The following is an 18935-nucleotide window of genomic DNA, read 5'->3' as shown; positions in this document are numbered from 1 at the left end:
GTCACTGATGTTAGACTCCAAGTTGAGTTGCAAGTCTTTGGTGAAGTCGAGTCCAAAGTCATCAAAACTGACTGGAGCCCGCCCCTCTGATTCCCGCTGCTTCCGCTTTTCCCAACCGATTGAAGCCATCCCGACGTGAAAACATTCATGCTAACAATTTTGCAACTCCCGCTTTTCCTGAAATTCCACATTTTTTCTTACGCCTTTCTTCCACATTTTTCAGACGATTCAAACCAGTCCAACGTCAAAACATTCAGCTCCTTCCAAAAATTCCCAGTTTTCCCCCAACTCCACATAGAGTATTCCGGAGCAGACCCCTTCCCCCACCATGGTCATAAATGGCATTTGTTCACATTTCTCAACAGATTCAAACCACTGCGACCTTGACTTCACCTTCTCTGGTCTCTCGTTCTTTTCCCGTGCACTTAAGCTTTCTCAGCAGAGCGTCATGAGGACGACGCGGCTCGTGTACTCACCGGCAGCTTCATCCTGTGTGCGGATGGAAGAGGAGCGATTGCTAGCGTGGACATTCGTACACGTTTAGCCCCCTGGTGAAGCAGAATCCCTGGAATGCAGACAAAGGCCATTTCTGGACTGTAACTCGGGTCTTATTGCTAACAGGTGAGCGCCACACTTTTGCATGTCTGAGCAGACTTTCTCGTGTAAGGAGACATGACGGAGGACATGTTTTAGTTGGTCGACATTCCAGTTGACAAAAGAAGAGAGGGTTCAAAGGTCTTTGACTGGCAGAAAGCGAGCCCGTCGCTCATCCCCTGCTCATTGAAATACGTGTTTGCTCGTGAAACAGATAAGGGCGCCGGTGGACTCCTGCCAGGCCCGACACCTGTGCAGTGCAAGAACTTGGTGACAGGTCAGGTGAACGCATAAAGCCAGGGTTGGGTTTTTTGTTTTTTTGTTTGCACTGCATGAGGCGTCACCTTCCTGTCTTTGCTGGTCATTTCATGCCCGTATGGCTCACTTTGTTCCAGTACACTTTAGTTGTGCACATCTAATGAGCTTCAAGACAAGAGCTACAAACATAACAATGCTCTCTATGAAGTATTATTTTAGCTTTTAACTTTTTCTGCGCCACGCTGACAGACGTTATTAATATTTTGGGTGACCGACGAGGCAAAATGTTAGAAACAACTCTCAGCAGGATGCAGTGCAGTTTTACAACCACAGTAATAAACATATTGTGTATTTATTATCTTTCCACTATTATTTTATGCAGTTCCTGTAATATTTGTATTAGTGTATTCTTATTACTAGCAGACGTAGTATTATTCCACATTAAACGGTACACTTAAAATGAACATATTAAAGTCAACTCACTTTTTTTCAAAACCCAAAAGTAGTTGAGTTTTATGTTCATTTAAATTACATGCTGCAACAATACAGTCATTTGTTGTTTTTTGTTTGTTTTAATTCTGTTACGTTTGGCTGTTATCCAGCGTGTCCGCGGTCAAAAATGGTCGACTCGCTGTGCTATTTCGTCTCTTAATATTTCATCGTTATTCTTGTAATATTACATTTTTGGGGTTGTTTTTGCACATTTTCTTGTGAAGTTATACTTTTACAATGTGCCAAATGTGCCAAGAGCCAATAAAAAAAAAAAAACACCCGCTGGGGCCTCACTTTGGACACCCCTGACATACATAATGCATGCATGCCGTGTGTGTGTGTGTGTGTAAAAAAAAGTGTGACTAATCCGTGTTATCACCATCTGATCTATACTTCTCGCCTCGGCCCAACTTTTTTTTTTTTGAGGGAGGGGGGCGCATTTTACAAATTGGACTTCCCAGCCTGCTGGTGCGCAGCAGGAAGCCGGCATTGGATGCGAGACTTTTACAAGCTTGGAAAGTGAAAGAGAGGAAGGAAGAAGAAGCAAAGAAGGGGTGGGACGCTCCGTCCTGATGGAGGCTCTCCGTGCAGATCTCCTCATCCTCCTCCTTCCTCGCCCGGGCTGGATGATGATGTGACCGCTCGATGACACGGCAGGCTCGCATGGACCACGACGGATTCGGAAACGCTTGTTATTTTGGGGTTTGAACACGTCGGATCCGTCCGAGTTCTGCTTCTTTTTTTTTTTTTTTTTTTCCAAATTTGGAATACAAGTGTCAAGTTTGGTGGCGCAGCAACGGTAAGCTTCTAATTCGCGCAAGGAACGTTCTAATTCGTGTATTTTATGTATTTATTATTTACGTTATGTTTCGCTATGAAGCGCTGCTTGAGGCGACGAAAGAATCCCCAAAAGTAAACCTTCCAAAGAAGTTCAACCAAACGTTCTCTGTGGAAATAAACCTCAAAACCTCCCCACGCCAGTGACTTCATGGAGGGCAGGGGTGTTCAAGGTGTCCCCCGGCTGTTTTTTAGTGACTCACTGCATAGTTACAAAAACCTGAGACGGTCTTCAAAGTGTGGCACAGTGAGCCTTCCCTCCGACAATGTAGTAATACACCAGTACTCCCCCGCAAAGCACATATTCTGGAGCACCCCAAAAGCGGATTAGGGCCACTGAAAAGACCGGAATAGTTCAAGTTATGAGGGAAAATTGTATAAAAATGCAAAAGAAAATTAAAAAGTTACAACAGTACCTGAATACAGTCGTCCCTCGCATTATCGCAGTTCAATTATCCCTCTCTCGCTGTATCAGGTTCTCAGAAATTAATTAACAAATGATGGTTGTTTCGTGATAGACTAGGGTCTATTATTCATAAAAACATATGGAAATACACGTGATATGTGGTATCCTGGGCACTAGGTGGCAGTAATGACACAAAACATTAGCTTACATTACGTTACCTTAACACTGCATGAAGTCAGCCACGGCATGTCCCACATGATAGAGTCAAAAAAGTTCTCCTCCCATTTTGTGTGGAAGTGGTAAGTTTTTGGCTTCTTAAGTTTAAGGAAAATTGCACTTTTTAAAAAATGTTGCCCATCATTCACAATCCTTATGTGAGACATGTCTTTCTAAACCTATAAGAACGGATAACAAGAAGCTGCTAAGAATGCACGTAATGGGACGCCCCTATTCCCCTTAAAAAGCCTTCTGAAAAAAACTCCAAAAAGCGCTAACAACGCTCCATTTTGCATAATGTGACCTGCATATTAACCAAGCTACAGCGGCATTGGCATTGTTATTGTTATTGTTATGCTGAAAAACTACTTTAGTGGTGTAGTGACACCTCGCCACACCACACCGGCTAGCTACTAGCCGGCTAGCGACTAGCTTCACCACACACTCGCCCGCAGCACGTCAGCACCGCACTCACAAAACCTCAGGCCACTAGCGAAAGGTGACGATGCTGCCCCCAACTTACTTTGCCCCCTGCTGTGTTTTTCTTTTGGAAAAGTTAGCGCTAGGTGTAGCGTTGCTTTCTATGTTGCTATGGTAAATCAATGCGCCCAGGAAGGACGTTCCGCTAATCCTTATAATATGGCAAAATACAAGTATTACATGTTTTTTAAAATATCTTTAGGACGCAAAGAAAAAAGAAAGATTCTCGTTGCACATAAAGATTGTGGATGATGGGCAAAATTCTGCCCCGAAAATGCACTTTTCCTTCAGGTTTAAAAGAAATAAATTCGAGGCTAACTGGTTAGCTTTCTTGCTAGCGGCCGTCTCAAGTCCCTGCAGCACAAGGGTTGCAATGTGTTGTAAACAATGATTAACTGCGGTGTAAAGGTGACTATAGGGGTGTTATTTCATGTTTACAGGGCTCTAATAATCTTAAAGACCGTATTTAGAAAGTCCTAAACAGGTTTTCTGTGCTCTAACTACAAAAATGTTCCAATTGTATCCATTTAACACAGTGGGGTCTGGAACCAATGAACCACTGTAAGCAAAAGACGACTGTAACACTAAACTATTTATTTGTTTAATATTTTTGGGTGTCTGGAACGGATTCATTGGATTTACATTATTTCCTGTGGGGAAAATTGCCTTTGATTTTTGTACGTTTCAGTTTTCGCTGAACTTTTTGGAAGGAATAATAACACACTGCACTAATAACTATTTGCTTTGTCGCATATAACACAAGGCTAAAAACGTAGGCTTTTATTTTCATTCAGTATATTGAACTGCTTAGCAAGGTCTGGCCCGGGTGGTTATATTTAACCCACAGTTTGTTTTTTCATTGTCCCCTGGCTTATTCTAAACACACTTTAACATTACAAATAACGATTAGGGCCAAAAAATAAAAAGTCATGTGAAAAAAGTTGAAATACAGTAAATATCCACATGGACGCCACATGGGAAGAAAAGGACACCCCCGATCTTAAGTGTTAAGTCTGTTTTGCTCTTTCTGTGGCTTTTTGGGATGCTCCTGCAAAAGGGCACCACCGGTGATGGCAAGGAGAAGAAAACGTGTGTTGATCATTGAAGTTCAAACAAAGGTTTGAACTTTTTTTGTGAGTGTTTAAACAAGAGAGAAATGTGAGAAAATGCTATTGCCTCTCTGAGAAAAGTGTATAAAGTGTACGGCGAGTTTTACAGCCTTTAAACAAATAGAATCATTGTAAAAAAATGAAGTTGGCTACTACTTGGATTTTCACTCATTAGTTTGGGAACCTATCCCCCGCGATAAACGAGGGAATGTTGTGTATTTCAAGAAAAAACTGCATCCGAGCTTCCTGGTATAGGTGAAAAAGCCTATTATTAATATCAAATTCCCCCATTTTTGCTGGGTTTTTTAAAAAAAAAAATTACGAATATTTAAACTTTCTACTTACATAATCTTTGTGAATTTTCTTCTGGTAATATTATCATTTGATTCCCATCATATTTTTTTGCTTTATTATTTTAATATTATAATTTTTTCCCCAACCTAATTTTGGTAAAATTACAACTTTATTTTGTTTTGTTGGTTTGTCATCATATTGCAAGTTTAAAAAAAAACAAACAAATTTTTCTTTAATATTTCAACTCTGTGCTAGAAAAATGACATTACGAGTCAATTCTCGAAAAATCTAAACTTTTTTGTCGTTAGAATGAGCTTTTTTTCCATAATATTTGGACTGTATTCTTGTAAAATTGCAGCTGTTTAGCTTCAATTTCTGCATTTTTCCCCCTCTATTTTCCAGATAGCTCAACTTTCTTCTTGTACATTTTCTTCTCGTAATATTATGACTTTACTCCTGTAATATTTGGACTTCATTCTCATTATACTATATATTTTCCCCAACCTCATTTTGCTAAAATGGCAACTTTATTTGGTTTCCTTTTTCTCATCATGTTATGACTTTTAAAAAGTAACATTTTTTTCCTTAATATATCAACTCTACGTAAACTCTCGACATTTTTCTCATAATATTCGAAGCCGATTCTCATAAAACTTCAACTTGTTTCTCATTAGAATGTGACTTTTTTTTCTTTTTATATTTTGACTTTATTCTCGTAAAATTGCAGCTGTTTATTTTTCCATTTCTGCACGTTTTTTTAATTCCATTTTCTAGCTATTTCTACCCTCTTCTTGTAAAGTTTCGTTTCGTAATGTTCTGATGTCATTCCCATAGTTTCGTAATACTTTCCCCCAACCTAATTTTCCTTTTTTTTTTTCCATAATTGCAACTTTATTTTGTTTTGTTTGTTTCTGATCATATTATGACTTTAAAAAAAATAATTTCCAACCCTATGCTAGTAAAATGACATTATTTTTTTTATTATAAGACAGTCCTCATAAAATTGCAACTTTTTTTCTCATTACAATATGATATTGTTTCTCATAATATGTTCTCGTAACTTTCTTCTTGTAATATTATGACTTTTCCCCCCATAATATTTTGTCTTCATTCCCGTGGTATTATAAGTTTTGCCCATCCTCATTCTCTAAAAATGACGACTTGATTTTGCCTTGTTTCTCATAATATTACAACTTTTTTTTAATGTATTTTTTCTGTAATATTCCAACTTTATGCTACTAAAATGACATGATTTTTTATTACAAGTCAGTTCTCACAAAATTGCAATTTTTTTTCTCATTAAAATGTGAGAAAATCTCATAATATTTTGTCTTCATTCTCGTAATATTATAAGTTTTCCCCATCCTCATTTTCTGAAAATGACGATTTGATTTTCATATTATTATTATTTTTTTTAAATGTCATTTTTTTGTGATATTCCAGATTTACGCTACTAAAATGATGTTATTTTTACTCATAAAATTCTGTTATTCTTATAAAATTGTTGCATTTTCTTGTTAGATTACAGTTATTTCCTTATTATTTTGACTTTATTCCCATAATATTTTGACCCCATTCTCATAATATTATAACTTTTCCCCAACCTCATTTTCCAAAAATTACAACTTGATTTTGTGTTGTTTCTCATATTCCAACTTTAAAAATGTTCTTCTTTAATAGTTCAACTTTATGCTCCTAAAATTATGTTTTTTTTCCTCAAAACATTCTGTTATTCTCCTAAAATGATGACATTTTCTTGCTCGATTACAGTTTTTTCCTTAATATTTTGATTTTATTCCCATAATATTTTGACTTCATTCTGGTAATATTATAACTTTTCCCCAACCTAATTTTTCAAAAAATGATGACTTGATTTTGTGTTGTTTCTTGTAATATAAGGACTTTTTTCTTTAATATTTCAACTTTTTGCTACTAAAATGTGATTTTAAAAAATTATTAATCTTGTAAAATTATGAAATTTTCTTGTTTAGATTACAGTTTTTTTCTTCATATTTTTACTTTATTTGTGTTTATTCCATTGCTGTAGGTTTTTTTTTCCAAAATGTTTTTGTTAAATTATATTTTTAGAATGTGCCGCAGCCCCGCGCCTCATTTTGGACCCCCTTGCGCTAGCATGTAGCACGCAGCAAAGGATGAAGAGTGGTGAAAGTCTGCACGTCTGAGCGGACGATCTGACCAGCTTGTGTTGTTGTGGCCCCTTTAAGGTGCAGTCATGTGGCAGAGCTTTCCCATTTGCTGCGCCCTGTTTGGATTGTACGCAGCGGCGGCGCCGCCCGCACACATCAACCGCCTGGCGCTGTTCCCTGACAAGAGCGCCTGGTGCGAGGCCAAGAACATCACGCAGATAGTCGGGCACACGGGATGTCAGCCTCGCTCCATTCAAAACAGGTCGGAATGTATCCCACCCCCTTTTTTGTGTGTCTCACCATCTCTCCGTTCTGTCATTGTAGGACAGCCTATTGCAAAAATGTTCTTTTTAATGACTTTTGCATGTTAAACATATTTTTATTGCCGTAAAAAGTGCTGTAAAAAATCCTATGGAGGAGATGGGAGATTTTTAATATGTTATCCATTTAGCACTTGGATTTTTATGAGAACATAGCAGGGAAACTACAGTATTATCTCCAGATAAAATAACTGCAGTGAAACAAAACAAAAATGAAAGTTTAGCTTCACACTCCTCCCTGTTACCCAAATATACAAACAGTTCATTAGGTCTACCAAGCGGCAGTGCGCCAAAGAAAAGGAAAGCCATCACCATGGAAGAGGAAGCGAACATTCCCACCAATATTGCTCGCTCCTTTGGTCCCAACAGTTGACGGGTCGAGGATACAAAAGCGGGACACCCAGGAGCGCTCCTCTGGACCGTACCCCTACCAGTCAACCAGATACTGCACCCCCCTACGCCTCAGTCAGGAGTCCAAAGTAGCTTTCACCGTGTCAGCTGGCTGACCATTGATCATGCGCGGCGGAGGAGGAGGGTCAGCAGGCGGGCACAGCGGGCTTGTGGACACCGGTTTGAGACGGGACACATGGAAGACCGGGTGCACCTTGAGTGAAGGAGGCAACTTGAGCTTGACAGAAGAGGTGCTGATGACGGAGATGATGACGTACGGTCCCACAAACCTAGGCACCAGCCTACAGGTACCCGCCAAAGGTAAGTTCCGGGAGGAAAGCCACACCTCCTGACCAGGTTGGTAAGCCGCCGACAGAATACTGTGGCGGTCTGCCAGTTGGCGGTTACGTGCCGCAGTCCGAGAGAGCGCAGCCCGGGTCTCCCGCTACACTCGCCGAGCCCGCCGGAGATGGAGTTGGACCGACGGCACCGGAACGTCAGCTTCCTGGGAGGGAAACTGCGGGGTTGGTAACCAAAAGCAGACTTGAATGGTGACATTCCTGTAACCGAGAAGATGAGCGAGTTGTGGGCGTACTCCACCCACGGGATGTGGCCAGACCACGGAGAAGGGTGTCTGCCGGTGGCAGACGTAACGCAGGGCCGCCTCCAAGTCCTGGTTGGCCTGCTCTGTCTGTCCGTTGGTCGGTGGCTGGCCGACGCTCCCAATGCCCTGCAGAAGGCCTTCCACACCCGTGAAGCAAACTGGGGGCCCCTGTCAGATAGTCCATAGGTATACCATGCAGGTGGGAGACATGTCTCACCAGTATCCGAGCTGTCTCCAGGGATGACTGCAGTTTCGGCAAGCCGATGAATTGGGCCATCTTGGACAAGCGGTCAACTATATTGAGGATCACCATGTTGCCGCTAGAGGGCGGAAGACCCGTCATGAAGTCCAATGCTATGTGTGACTGGGCGGGAAGAGAGTGGCAACGGCTGTAGGAGACCCTCAGGCGGGCGATGCAAAGACTTGCTTCTGGCGCAGACGGAGCAGGCTGAGACAAACTCCTTCACGTCAGCAGACATAGAGGGCCACCAAAATGGTCACAGGCTAATTTGGAAGAGTGCCCCCATTGAAGCGCCTGAGATCTTATTTCCGCTGGCACGAGAAGCTTATTCGGAGGACACCCCTCCGGTAACTCCACTCTCTCAGCTGCTTCCGACAACCTTGTCTCCACCTCCCACTGGAGAGCCCCCAGCACTTGGGCTACAGGTACGAGCTCCATCCACCTCAACGGGACCGAAAATTCTAGATAAGGCATTGGGATTGATGTGCCGTGAACCGGGTCTGAATGTGATTGAGAAATGAAATGTGGTCAAGAAGAAGGACCAATGTGCCTGGTGGGAATTAAGTCTTTGAGCAGTCCTGATATAGGCGAGGTTCTTATGGTCTGTTACCACCACAAAGGGAAGGGTCGCGCCCTTCAGCCAATGCCTCCACTCCTGCAGCACAAGAACGATGGCCAACAGCTCCCTATTACCCACACATAGTTTCCTTCAGCGTTGGTGAGGCCTGCAGTTCTTTGGATGTTGTTGTGGGGTCTTTTGTGACCTCTTGGAAGAGTCGTTGCTGCGCTCTTTGGGTCATTTTGGTCGGGCGGCCACTCCTGGGAAGGTTCACCACTGTTCCATGTTTTCACCATTTGTGGAAAATGGCTCTCACTGTGGTTTGCTGGAGTCCCAAAGCTATGGAAATGGCTTTATAAGCTTTTCCACACTGGAACACTCATTTCTTTTTTAACAGGGGGTGGCAGTCACTTTTTCACAGAGGGCCATTTAGGTTTGGATTTTTTTCTACTTTAATAATACAAAGTTTCATTTAAAAACTGCATTTTGTGTTGAGTTGTGTTGTCATTGACTAATATTTACATTTGTTTGATGATCTGAAACATTTAAGTGTGACAAACTGGCAAACAAATACGAAATCAGGAAAGGGGCAAACACTTTTTCTCACCGCTGTGTAGTTCAAGAAAAAAACAGCATCTCAGTTTTGTGATGTAATGTTGGTGAAAAGGCATATTATTAGTTTTTAATTTCAACTTTCTATGTTCATAATGTACATTTTCTTCTCGTAATATTATAATTTTATTCCCATAATATTATAATTTTACTGTATGTCCCAACCTAATTTTCATAAAATTACAGCTTTATTTCATTTTGTTTGTTTCTTTCGTAAAAAAAACAAACATATTTTTTGTTTAATATTTCAACTGTATGCTACTAAAATGACATTTTGCCTCATAATATTAAATTCTCATAAAATTGCATGTTTTGATTTTTTAGAATATGATTTTTTTCTTGTAATCTTTTGACTTTATTCTCATAAATTTACAACTGTTTTTTTCAATTTCTGCATTTGAAAAAATTTTTTTGCAGCTATTTCAACTTTCTTGTTGTTCATTTTCTTCTTGTAATTATTTCCTAAAATGACAACTTTATTTTGTTTCTCATCATGTTACGACTTTCAAAAAATAGATATTAAATATATATATTATATATAATATATTAAATATGATAAATATATATGAAATATATAATATTACAACTCTATGCAAGAAAATGACATTATTTTTCCTCATAATATTATGCGTCAATTCTCATAAACTTGTTAGATACGACTTTTAAAAATATATAAATTATAACTTTATTCTTGAAAAAATTACAGCTTTTTAAAAAATGGATGCAGGGTTTTTTGGTGTAGGGTTCCAATTATTTCAACTTTCTTCTTGTACATTTTTTTCTCACAATATTAGGACTGTACTTCCATAATATTTTGACTTCAGCCTCGTCGTATTATAACTTTTCCCCAGCCTAATTTTGCAAAAATTATGACTTTATTTTGTTTTCTTTGTATCGCATAATTTTTTTTTCTTTAACATTTCAATTTTATGCCGCTAAAATGATGTTATTTTTTTCCTCATAAGATTTTTATTCTCGTAAAATGACAACCTTTTCTTGTTAGATTACAGTTTTTTTTTTCTTTTATTCTTTTAAAATTACTACTGTTTTTCCCCCATTTTTGCTGAGTTTTTTTTTTGTTAAATTACATTTTTAGAATGTGCCGCGGGCCACAAATGGCCCCCGGGCCGCACTTCGGACACCCCTGATTTAATGGTTCTGCCAGCCCCTACGCATCGCTGACGTAGATCCACAAATAAAGATACATTATTTGTAGTAATGTATCATTTTCAGACCAAAGAAGTGGAAGTGGATATTTCCTGAGTCACACAAAGGCACCGTGGCACATTGGTTAGGAATCACTGACACGTAGAAGACATGGCACAATTGTACAGAATTGCTCAAATTGTTTTTCCTGGCCACCGGCCGCCATTCACAGGGCTCAATCACACCTGCGCCATAGGCTAATGGAAAAACTAAAAAGCACATGTAAGCCCCGCCCACCAGGCTGTAACGCAACAAAGCATTTCTGCGGCTTTCTCAACTTTTTGGATTATTTTGGGTTTACTTATACTGCTCAAGGTGGCGGTTATTTCTAATAATGCTAACTATGCATCACGTTGCCTTGACTTAGTGGATTATTTTGAGTTGTTTTGTGCGTTTCTAATTCTAATTGTTTAAAACACACATAAGTCGCACTGGACTATAAGTCGCATTTTTGGGGGGAAATTTATTTGATCAAATCAGAGACCAAGAACAGACATTTCATCTTGAAAGGCAAGTTATATATTTTCAGTGGTACAGGAGTGATAGGAGTAGCAGATACTGGCACACAAGCTCAGAGCGCCCTCTCGTGGCTGCCAGTGTGGGAAAAAAACATAAATAATTCGCTCCGGAGTATAAGTCGCAGGACCAGCCAAACCATGAAAAAAAGTGCGACTTATAGTCCGGAAAATACGGTACAGAAACAAATGCATCAAAATGAGGTAAGCAGCTTTGTCAGTTCCATGAATTTATATAAAAAATACTGACCAATAAAAAATATACCTTTATGTTTCTAGTTTTAGGAATAGAATAAAATGTATATTTTGACAATGAAATTAATTGGACATTGCAACAAAATCAGATGAGCAGCTCTTAGATCCATAGAACAATAATAATAATAATAAAAAAAGAACAAATATTTTTATAAATTGAATTAATGTAAAACATTAATTAAATTTAACTCATGCAATAACAAAGACGTATTTATACATTTTTATAAACCCGAACGCCCGATCTCACAGACGTATTTATACGTTTTTAGAGGTGTTTTAAGCTATAGAAACAGCCATAAGGTGGCAGTAGTGCATTTTATAAGTGCTCGGCATGTGAATTTGAATGGAAAAAACACACATGACAGGAAGGAGGAAGTAAGAGAGCTTGGAGGAGTGTAGCGTGCAGGAGGTTACGCATTGTAGGGACATTTTGCATGCACATGCACACACGCATGTGCACGCACACAGTTCAGTTGCAAACGTGAAATTGGAAATAGTTAGCATGGCATTATATTTGTAAATAAATTGTTATTTTTAGGGATGTCCGATAATATCGGCCCACTGATATTATCAGATGTACCTGATATTGGCATATCGCTATTTTCCCTATAATGGAAGCCCATAATAAACATAATGCTGTATATAGACCTATGGGCTCCTGTATTTTCCGGTGCGCAAATGATGACTTCATCAATCCTCCTCTCAAGCGTGTAAACAACCGTGGGTCGCTAGCAAGCTAGCACGCTCCTTCCATTCCATCCATTTCTATGCCGCTTATCCTCACTAGTAGGAATGTTAATGTTATGTGCACGCTCGATTAGGAGAGTCTGTGGGGACGTCCGTGAAAATGCTGCTTTTCCTTATGATATCGGTTGTATTTTCATTCGTATGCGTGTTTGTTAGGTAGATTACTTCTTCTTCTTCAATTTCGGATGGGATTTTTACTGAGTGTTGAACCACCTCGGCTCATACGAGTGTTTTTAATGTTCAGCCCAACTTTAAGCCTTTCAAACTCATGGATCGGAGCTTTCGGACAAGATAGAAGGTATGTAGGATACGAAATTCACTTCAATATCTGCAAAAATGGCATAATGAACTTAATCAATTAATCACAAAATAAAACAACCAAGGCAAGGCATGAGAGATAAGAAAAATAAGAAAATAGAATAAGAATAAATAAATAAATAAGGAACAGATCACGTCAAATTTCTAGTGCAATAATAAATAATAATAATACATAATAAGGTAATAAATAAGTCCAGTCCTGTCCATATGTGATGTTACACATATCAGTATCGGTTGATATCGGAATCGGAATTTGAGAGTTGGACAATATCGGCTTTCAGCAAAAAATCCAATATCAGACATCCGTAGTTATTTTGATGTCTTTTTTGTGTTGTTTATGTTGTGGTATAGTTGTTTAGATATTTGAGCTGTCACAAAAGCAAAACATGTTTGCATCAAAGTGTGAAATGTGTCTTTTCACAAAAAGCTGGTTTTCTCTCTCGTTTTTTTCGTCGGGAACTGATATTTTCCTGAAACTTACCAATGTTCTACTGCTGTTTACTAAAGAACGGAAAAAGGTAGAAACAAGCTTTTTTTTCAGGTGAAAGACGGGAGTCTCATCTTTCTTTGGTAGGTTCCAAAATATTCAGTGTGCCTTGAAAGATCAGTCAAAATCGTGTAAAATGGCGGCTACTGAAGGGTTTGTCTTTTGAAAAATGGCTAATAAAATATTATTATTATTACTCCAGAAATATGTTCTAGAATAAATGTTAAGCGTCTACAAAAGCAAAGAAATAATCATGAATGAACTGTCCTGTGTCCTCCTTGCAGAGCTTGTCTGGGCCAGTGTTTCAGCTACAGCGTCCCCAACACGTTCCCACAGTCCACCGAGTCTCTGGTGCACTGTGACTCCTGCATGCCCGCACAGACTCAGTGGGAAGTGGTAAGAGTTATTGCACGTTCAAAGTTAGCTCACAGCGCAAGCATTCCACGTCCCGGACTTGAAAGGTGGCGAGCGTGTTTATTGCTCTCACACAAAAATGCTTGGCGCGGACGTGGATAGGTGGGCGCTCTCGTTCCCGAGGACTTGTGGCGAGGGCTAGTTACTTTGGAAGGCCATGTATGGAGCGCAGGTGGGCTCACCTGGTGTTGGTGGAAAACATTACAGCCGTTACCTGGTAGATTAGTCACGGTGCTTCTTGTGTAGCGTGTGTGTGTGTGTGCGTGTGAGGCGGAGAATCCAAGCACAACTCTCTTTTAATTAGCTTCAAATGGAAGTTTATGTTGGTGGTTCTGATTATTGTTGCATGAGTTGAACTGGGGCTGGAAATAACAGTGGGTTCTCATGAAAGACGATACGAGTCGGGGCTGCTAGGGTCTTGATGAAAGTGCTGAATGATCACTTTCAACGCAAACAGCGAAGGGGACGTTGTGTGAGGTCTGGAGCTCCCGCCGCTCAGCTTGGGCAACAGCTCGGATTGGAATTGATGCGCTTTTGCAATTTGGACCAAGATGTTGTGGGGAAAATAAGTCCCAGCCAAATAAGACCATGTGAGCAACAAAGCTGAGGATGTGTTCTTACGCTGCCTGCTGACACACACATAAAACGCATCATTCCAGCAGTACCTGTACCATGCCACTAGGTGGCAGTATCGCTCCACAAACGCCTTTCTGTGCATTCTCCATTACATGTCTACTTTGGTTTGATAGAACTTTCATGACAGTTAAGAATGTTCACCTTTTCCAAACTTTTCCCACCTGACAAATGAAAGGATGCAACTTTGCCGCTTTGATATGTAGCCTAGCCATCTATTTATGATATGCTAAGTTATACTGGATATACAGTATCTCAGGAAGATAATGCATCTGAGCTTTGTGATGTATATGAAAAACCCTATTATTGGTATCAACTTCGCTCTTTTTCGCTGTCGTTTTATTGTATTGCATTATTATAACTTTATTCCCAGGCGCGGATTTAGAGGGGGGTGTCCCCCCGTTTTGAGGCACCCACGATTTTTTTTTTGCCACAATAAAAGCTAATAAAATGATAAACCATCCTGGATTCCAGTCACCCAGTCCCAGTGAAGGTACATGTATGTCTAAACCGGTACACGTTGATTGTTAGCACTGCTACTAGTACCAAGACAGATCAACTCTTGAAATTAAGGACATAAAATTGGCCTCAGGTATCACCAGATTGCAGGAAATGAGGTCTAATTTTAAACATTTTGCTGGGGCGGTACAACCAGACCCCCGGCTCCATTTCCGGCACTTCAGCCTACGGCCTCGGCCACACCCTCCCTTTTCAAAGAAGCTAGATCCGCCCCTGATTCCCATAATATTTTGGCTTTATTATCATAACATGGTAGCTTTTTCCCCAACTTAATTTTCCAAAAATAAATAACTTTATTTTGTTTCGTTTGTTAACGTTTGCAAAGTTAAAAATAAAAAAAATTGCATTTATTTTTTTTTTTAATATTTAAACTAAAATGACATGTTTTTTTCCTCATATTACAAGTTTGTTCTGGGAAAATTACAGCTGTTTTTTTTTTTGTTTTTGCTGTTGTTTTTTTCCTCCAAATACTTTTTTAAATAAAATTTTTGTTTTAAATGTCGTTAAAATTATAACTTTATTCCCATAATATTTTAATAATATTTTATTTTTCCAATTTTCCAACTATATCAGCTTTCTTCTTGCATATTTTCTTTCCGTAATTAGGACCTTTTTTCCCTGTAATACTTTGAATTTATTCTCGGAACATTATAACTGTTTACCCACCCTAATTTTCCAGAACTTTATTTGTTTTTTTTTCTCATATTACAACCAAAAAAACTGTCTTTTAAAAAAAATATATATTTCTACTATATGCGACTAAAACGGGGTTATTTTTCCTCATAATATTACATTATTCTTGTAAAAGTCCAACTTTTTTTCTTAATATTTTTTCCCATTTCTGCTGGTTTTTTTTTTTCAATTTTCCAACTATTTCAACTTTCTTCTTTAATAACCTTTTAAAATGTATTTTCCTAATATTCTAACTTCATTCCCATAACATTTTGTCCCCTTTGTCCCCAGTGTAATTTTCCAAAAATGCGTTTGTTTCTAATAATATCGCAACATTGAAAAAATAACATATTTTTTCTTTAATATTTAAACTATGCTACTGAAACAACGTTATTTTTCCTCATATTAGTTTATTCTTGTAAAATTACGACTTTTCTTCTTGTTAGAATGACTTTTTTTTTTTTTTATATTTTGACTTTAGTCTCATAAAATTGCAGCTGTTTTTCCCATTTCTTCTGCCAACTATTTCAGCTTTATTCTTGTAAATGCTCGTCCCGTAATTATGATTTTATTCCCATAATATTTTGACTTTATTCTCATAACACTAACATAACACCTTTTTCTCCGCAACCTAATTTTCCAAAGATTACAACTTTATTCACGGTTTTGTTTGTTGCTGCTAATATTATGACCAAAACAAGTCATTTTTCTATAATATTTATACTTTATGCTACTAAAATGACGTTATTTTTCCTCATAATATTACGTTATTCTTGTAAAATTACAACTTTTTCTTTTATAGTACAACTTTTTAAATTAATATTTTGGCTATATTCTCGTAAAATTACAGCAGTTTTTTTTCCATTTCTGCTTTTTCCCCCCAACTGTTTTAACTTTCTTGTTGAAAAATGTTCTTCCCGTAATTGTGACTTTATTGCTGTAATATTTTGACTTTATTCTCATAACATTAGAACTTTTTCCACAACCTAATTACAACTAAAGTTACAACTTTATTTGTTGTTTTGTTTGGTTCTCATGATATTACGACAAAAACAAAATGTCTTTGTTCTTAAATATTTATACTTTATGCTCCTAAAATGACAAATCATTTTTCTCATAATATTATGATTTTTTTGTTGTAAAATTGTGACTTTCTTCTCATTAGCATACATCTTTTTTCTTAATATTTTGACTTTATTCTGGTAAAATTACAGCTGTTTCTTTTCATTTGTTGTTTTTATTTTCATCTTCCAACTATTTCAACTTTCTTTTTGTAATCCCCCCCGTAATTATTTATTCTCTTTATTCTCATATTATTTTTACTTTATTCTCATAACATTATAACTTTTTCCACGACCTAATTTTCTAAAACTTTATTCATTCTTTTGTTTGTTTCAACCAAAAAAAGTTTTCTATTTGTACTTTAAGCGACTAAAATTATGCTATTTTTGTAAATTCTTGTAAAATTACGACCTTTTCTCATTAGATTACAACTTTTTTCTTAATATTTTGTTGTTATTCTTGTAAAACGACTGCTGATGTTTCCATTTTTGCTGTAAATAATAGTTACAGAATGTGACGCGGATCAATAAAAAACCTGTTGCGGGCCACAAATGGCCCCCGGGTCGCACTTTGGACATGCCTGCTTTAAAATAATCTGTTTATGATGGGATAAATGCATTGACTTTCCATGATGAAGTATGGGATCATTTGTTTGGGTTGGCTTCTGTGTTTAGTCAGGAAGGAATTACGCAAAAAACACACCACTGATTTCCACAAACCGTCACATTTTGGTGAAGATGGGAACAAAAATGTTGATAGAAAAAAAAAAAGGCTTCACCACACATCTTAAAATCCAGCTCTGCCAACTACAGGTGACTCTGGACTGCCCGGGTAATAACGAGACTCCCCGTGTGGACAAGCTGGTGGAAAGGATCTTCCACTGCAGCTGCCAGTCCTGCAGTAAGGAAGGTGTCCAGGAGGGGGCGACGATGCAGCTGTATCCCACAGACAACAGCCTGGAGCCTCCATCTTTACCTGACGCCCTCATCGAGGCTCAGTCTCGCCCGCCTCCGCCCCGTTCAGATAGCCAGCCCAAGCACGGTCACGCACACCGTCACCACCCACTTCCACATACATCCGACGGAGGGTAGGTCCTTTGACCCCCCCCCCGACCCCCTCCGAGCAGCAGGCACTCTCCTCCTTGCTAATTGTGTAGTGTTGCAGAAGCACTTTGACCATATGGTATGGTTTCACGTGTGTGTTTAAATGAGTTTTCTTGAGTGGAACGGCATTGTTAATATAATATAATATAAACACACCAGCCTATACTGTAAATGCACTGCTTTGTCTTTGTTTGCATGCGCATCCACCAGACGCCACCCTGGTCTGTTCAGAAACTGTGGTCTCACCATTTTTAATCCGCAATAAATTCTGTTCTTATAATGACTGCACTTGATCCGTTTCCTTTCGTTTATTACCAGGCCCAGCGTGATGATACTGCATGTTTAAGTTGAATATCAATAACGTAATGACGTTGTTGCGACAGGGGTGCAGTCGTCGCTCGCTGCATCGCGGTTCCAGTATCGCTCCTTCACGTTTTTCCAAAATGAATGAACTCTTTCAATCCCAGCTGTTTTTATAAGTGAAAATGGTATTTTAAACAATAAAACAAAAATAAGTCAAATAAAACCATGAAAACAAAGACCTCCTAGTTTCCAATTCCGTGTGGACTTAGTAAGGTTTTGGTTTCTTACAGTGGCCTTCTTCTCCACTCCGTTTGAAACACTTTTTAATGTTTAGAGTAAGTCAATTAGGGAGGCTACCAAATTAGCATGCTCCTGTTTGAAGCGGCGGCCGTCACTTGTGTCCGTGCAGTGATTCCGTAGCCTGCGCATTACAGTCGAGCTGTGTGTCGCAAACAAACAATAATATTTGTCAAGGTGACTATGGGGTGTTATTTCAAGTTTACAATGCCCTAATGGTTGACATTTTATTTTAAAAATCATAAACAGGTTTTCTATGCTCTAACTACAAAAATACTCCATTTACTAACACGGTCGGGTCGGAACCAATTATGTAGTTCCGGGCTGCTGTTCAATGTGTTGGCTGTAGACGGACGTGACTTTTTGCATGCCGGCTTTAGAGCCCGTAGAAGAAGAGAACTGGGGCGTGTTGAAGTGTGTTCATAGCATCTGCCTGCAAGACAGCGCTGTGTTTTCTGCAAATAAAACGCTGACAGCCATCCCGCCGTTGTGTTATTCAGCCGCCATTAAAACACAGTACATTTGTTGGCCACATTTAACAAGAAAGATGAACAATGTGATACATTTACCACTAGAGGGCGCCGCAGGCTGCGCATTACGGTGGCCAACAGGGGCGAACGCACAGCAACGCTCCAAACACAGAAATCATCCAAAAACACAATAATACCATGTTTAATACTAATAGTAATATCAATATTTTAGTATTAAGGCCATTCCACCAAACCGGTGCTCTTTGTTTGTTGTAACTCTCTCAAACTAGTGGTGTATTTCAACCAATAGCATAAAGAACACAAGACATTTAATTAATTCATTTATTAAATACATTATTTATATAAATTAATTAA

At 38.7% G+C, this 18935-nt stretch overlaps 1 protein-coding gene across 1 annotated transcript; it reads left to right on the top strand.

The window, feature by feature from the left end:
* The first annotated feature begins 1833 nt into the window (after window positions 1-1833).
* nbl1 (NBL1, DAN family BMP antagonist) lies at window positions 1834-18000 on the top strand. The gene is made up of 4 exons (XM_054785400.1): window positions 1834-2143; window positions 6912-7095; window positions 13372-13483; window positions 17200-18000. Exons 2-4 carry the CDS (start codon window positions 6920-6922, stop codon window positions 17476-17478), a joined length of 567 nt encoding a protein of 188 aa, XP_054641375.1. The 5' UTR covers window positions 1834-2143; window positions 6912-6919; the 3' UTR covers window positions 17479-18000.
* Window positions 18001-18935: the final 935 nt, after the last annotated feature.

This window comes from Dunckerocampus dactyliophorus, chromosome 8, assembly GCF_027744805.1.
Source record: "Dunckerocampus dactyliophorus isolate RoL2022-P2 chromosome 8, RoL_Ddac_1.1, whole genome shotgun sequence".
Classification (NCBI taxonomy): domain Eukaryota; kingdom Metazoa; phylum Chordata; class Actinopteri; order Syngnathiformes; family Syngnathidae; genus Dunckerocampus; species Dunckerocampus dactyliophorus.
The sequence above is the reverse complement of the archived record's forward strand: the minus strand, read 5'-3'. Positions and strand labels throughout refer to the sequence as shown.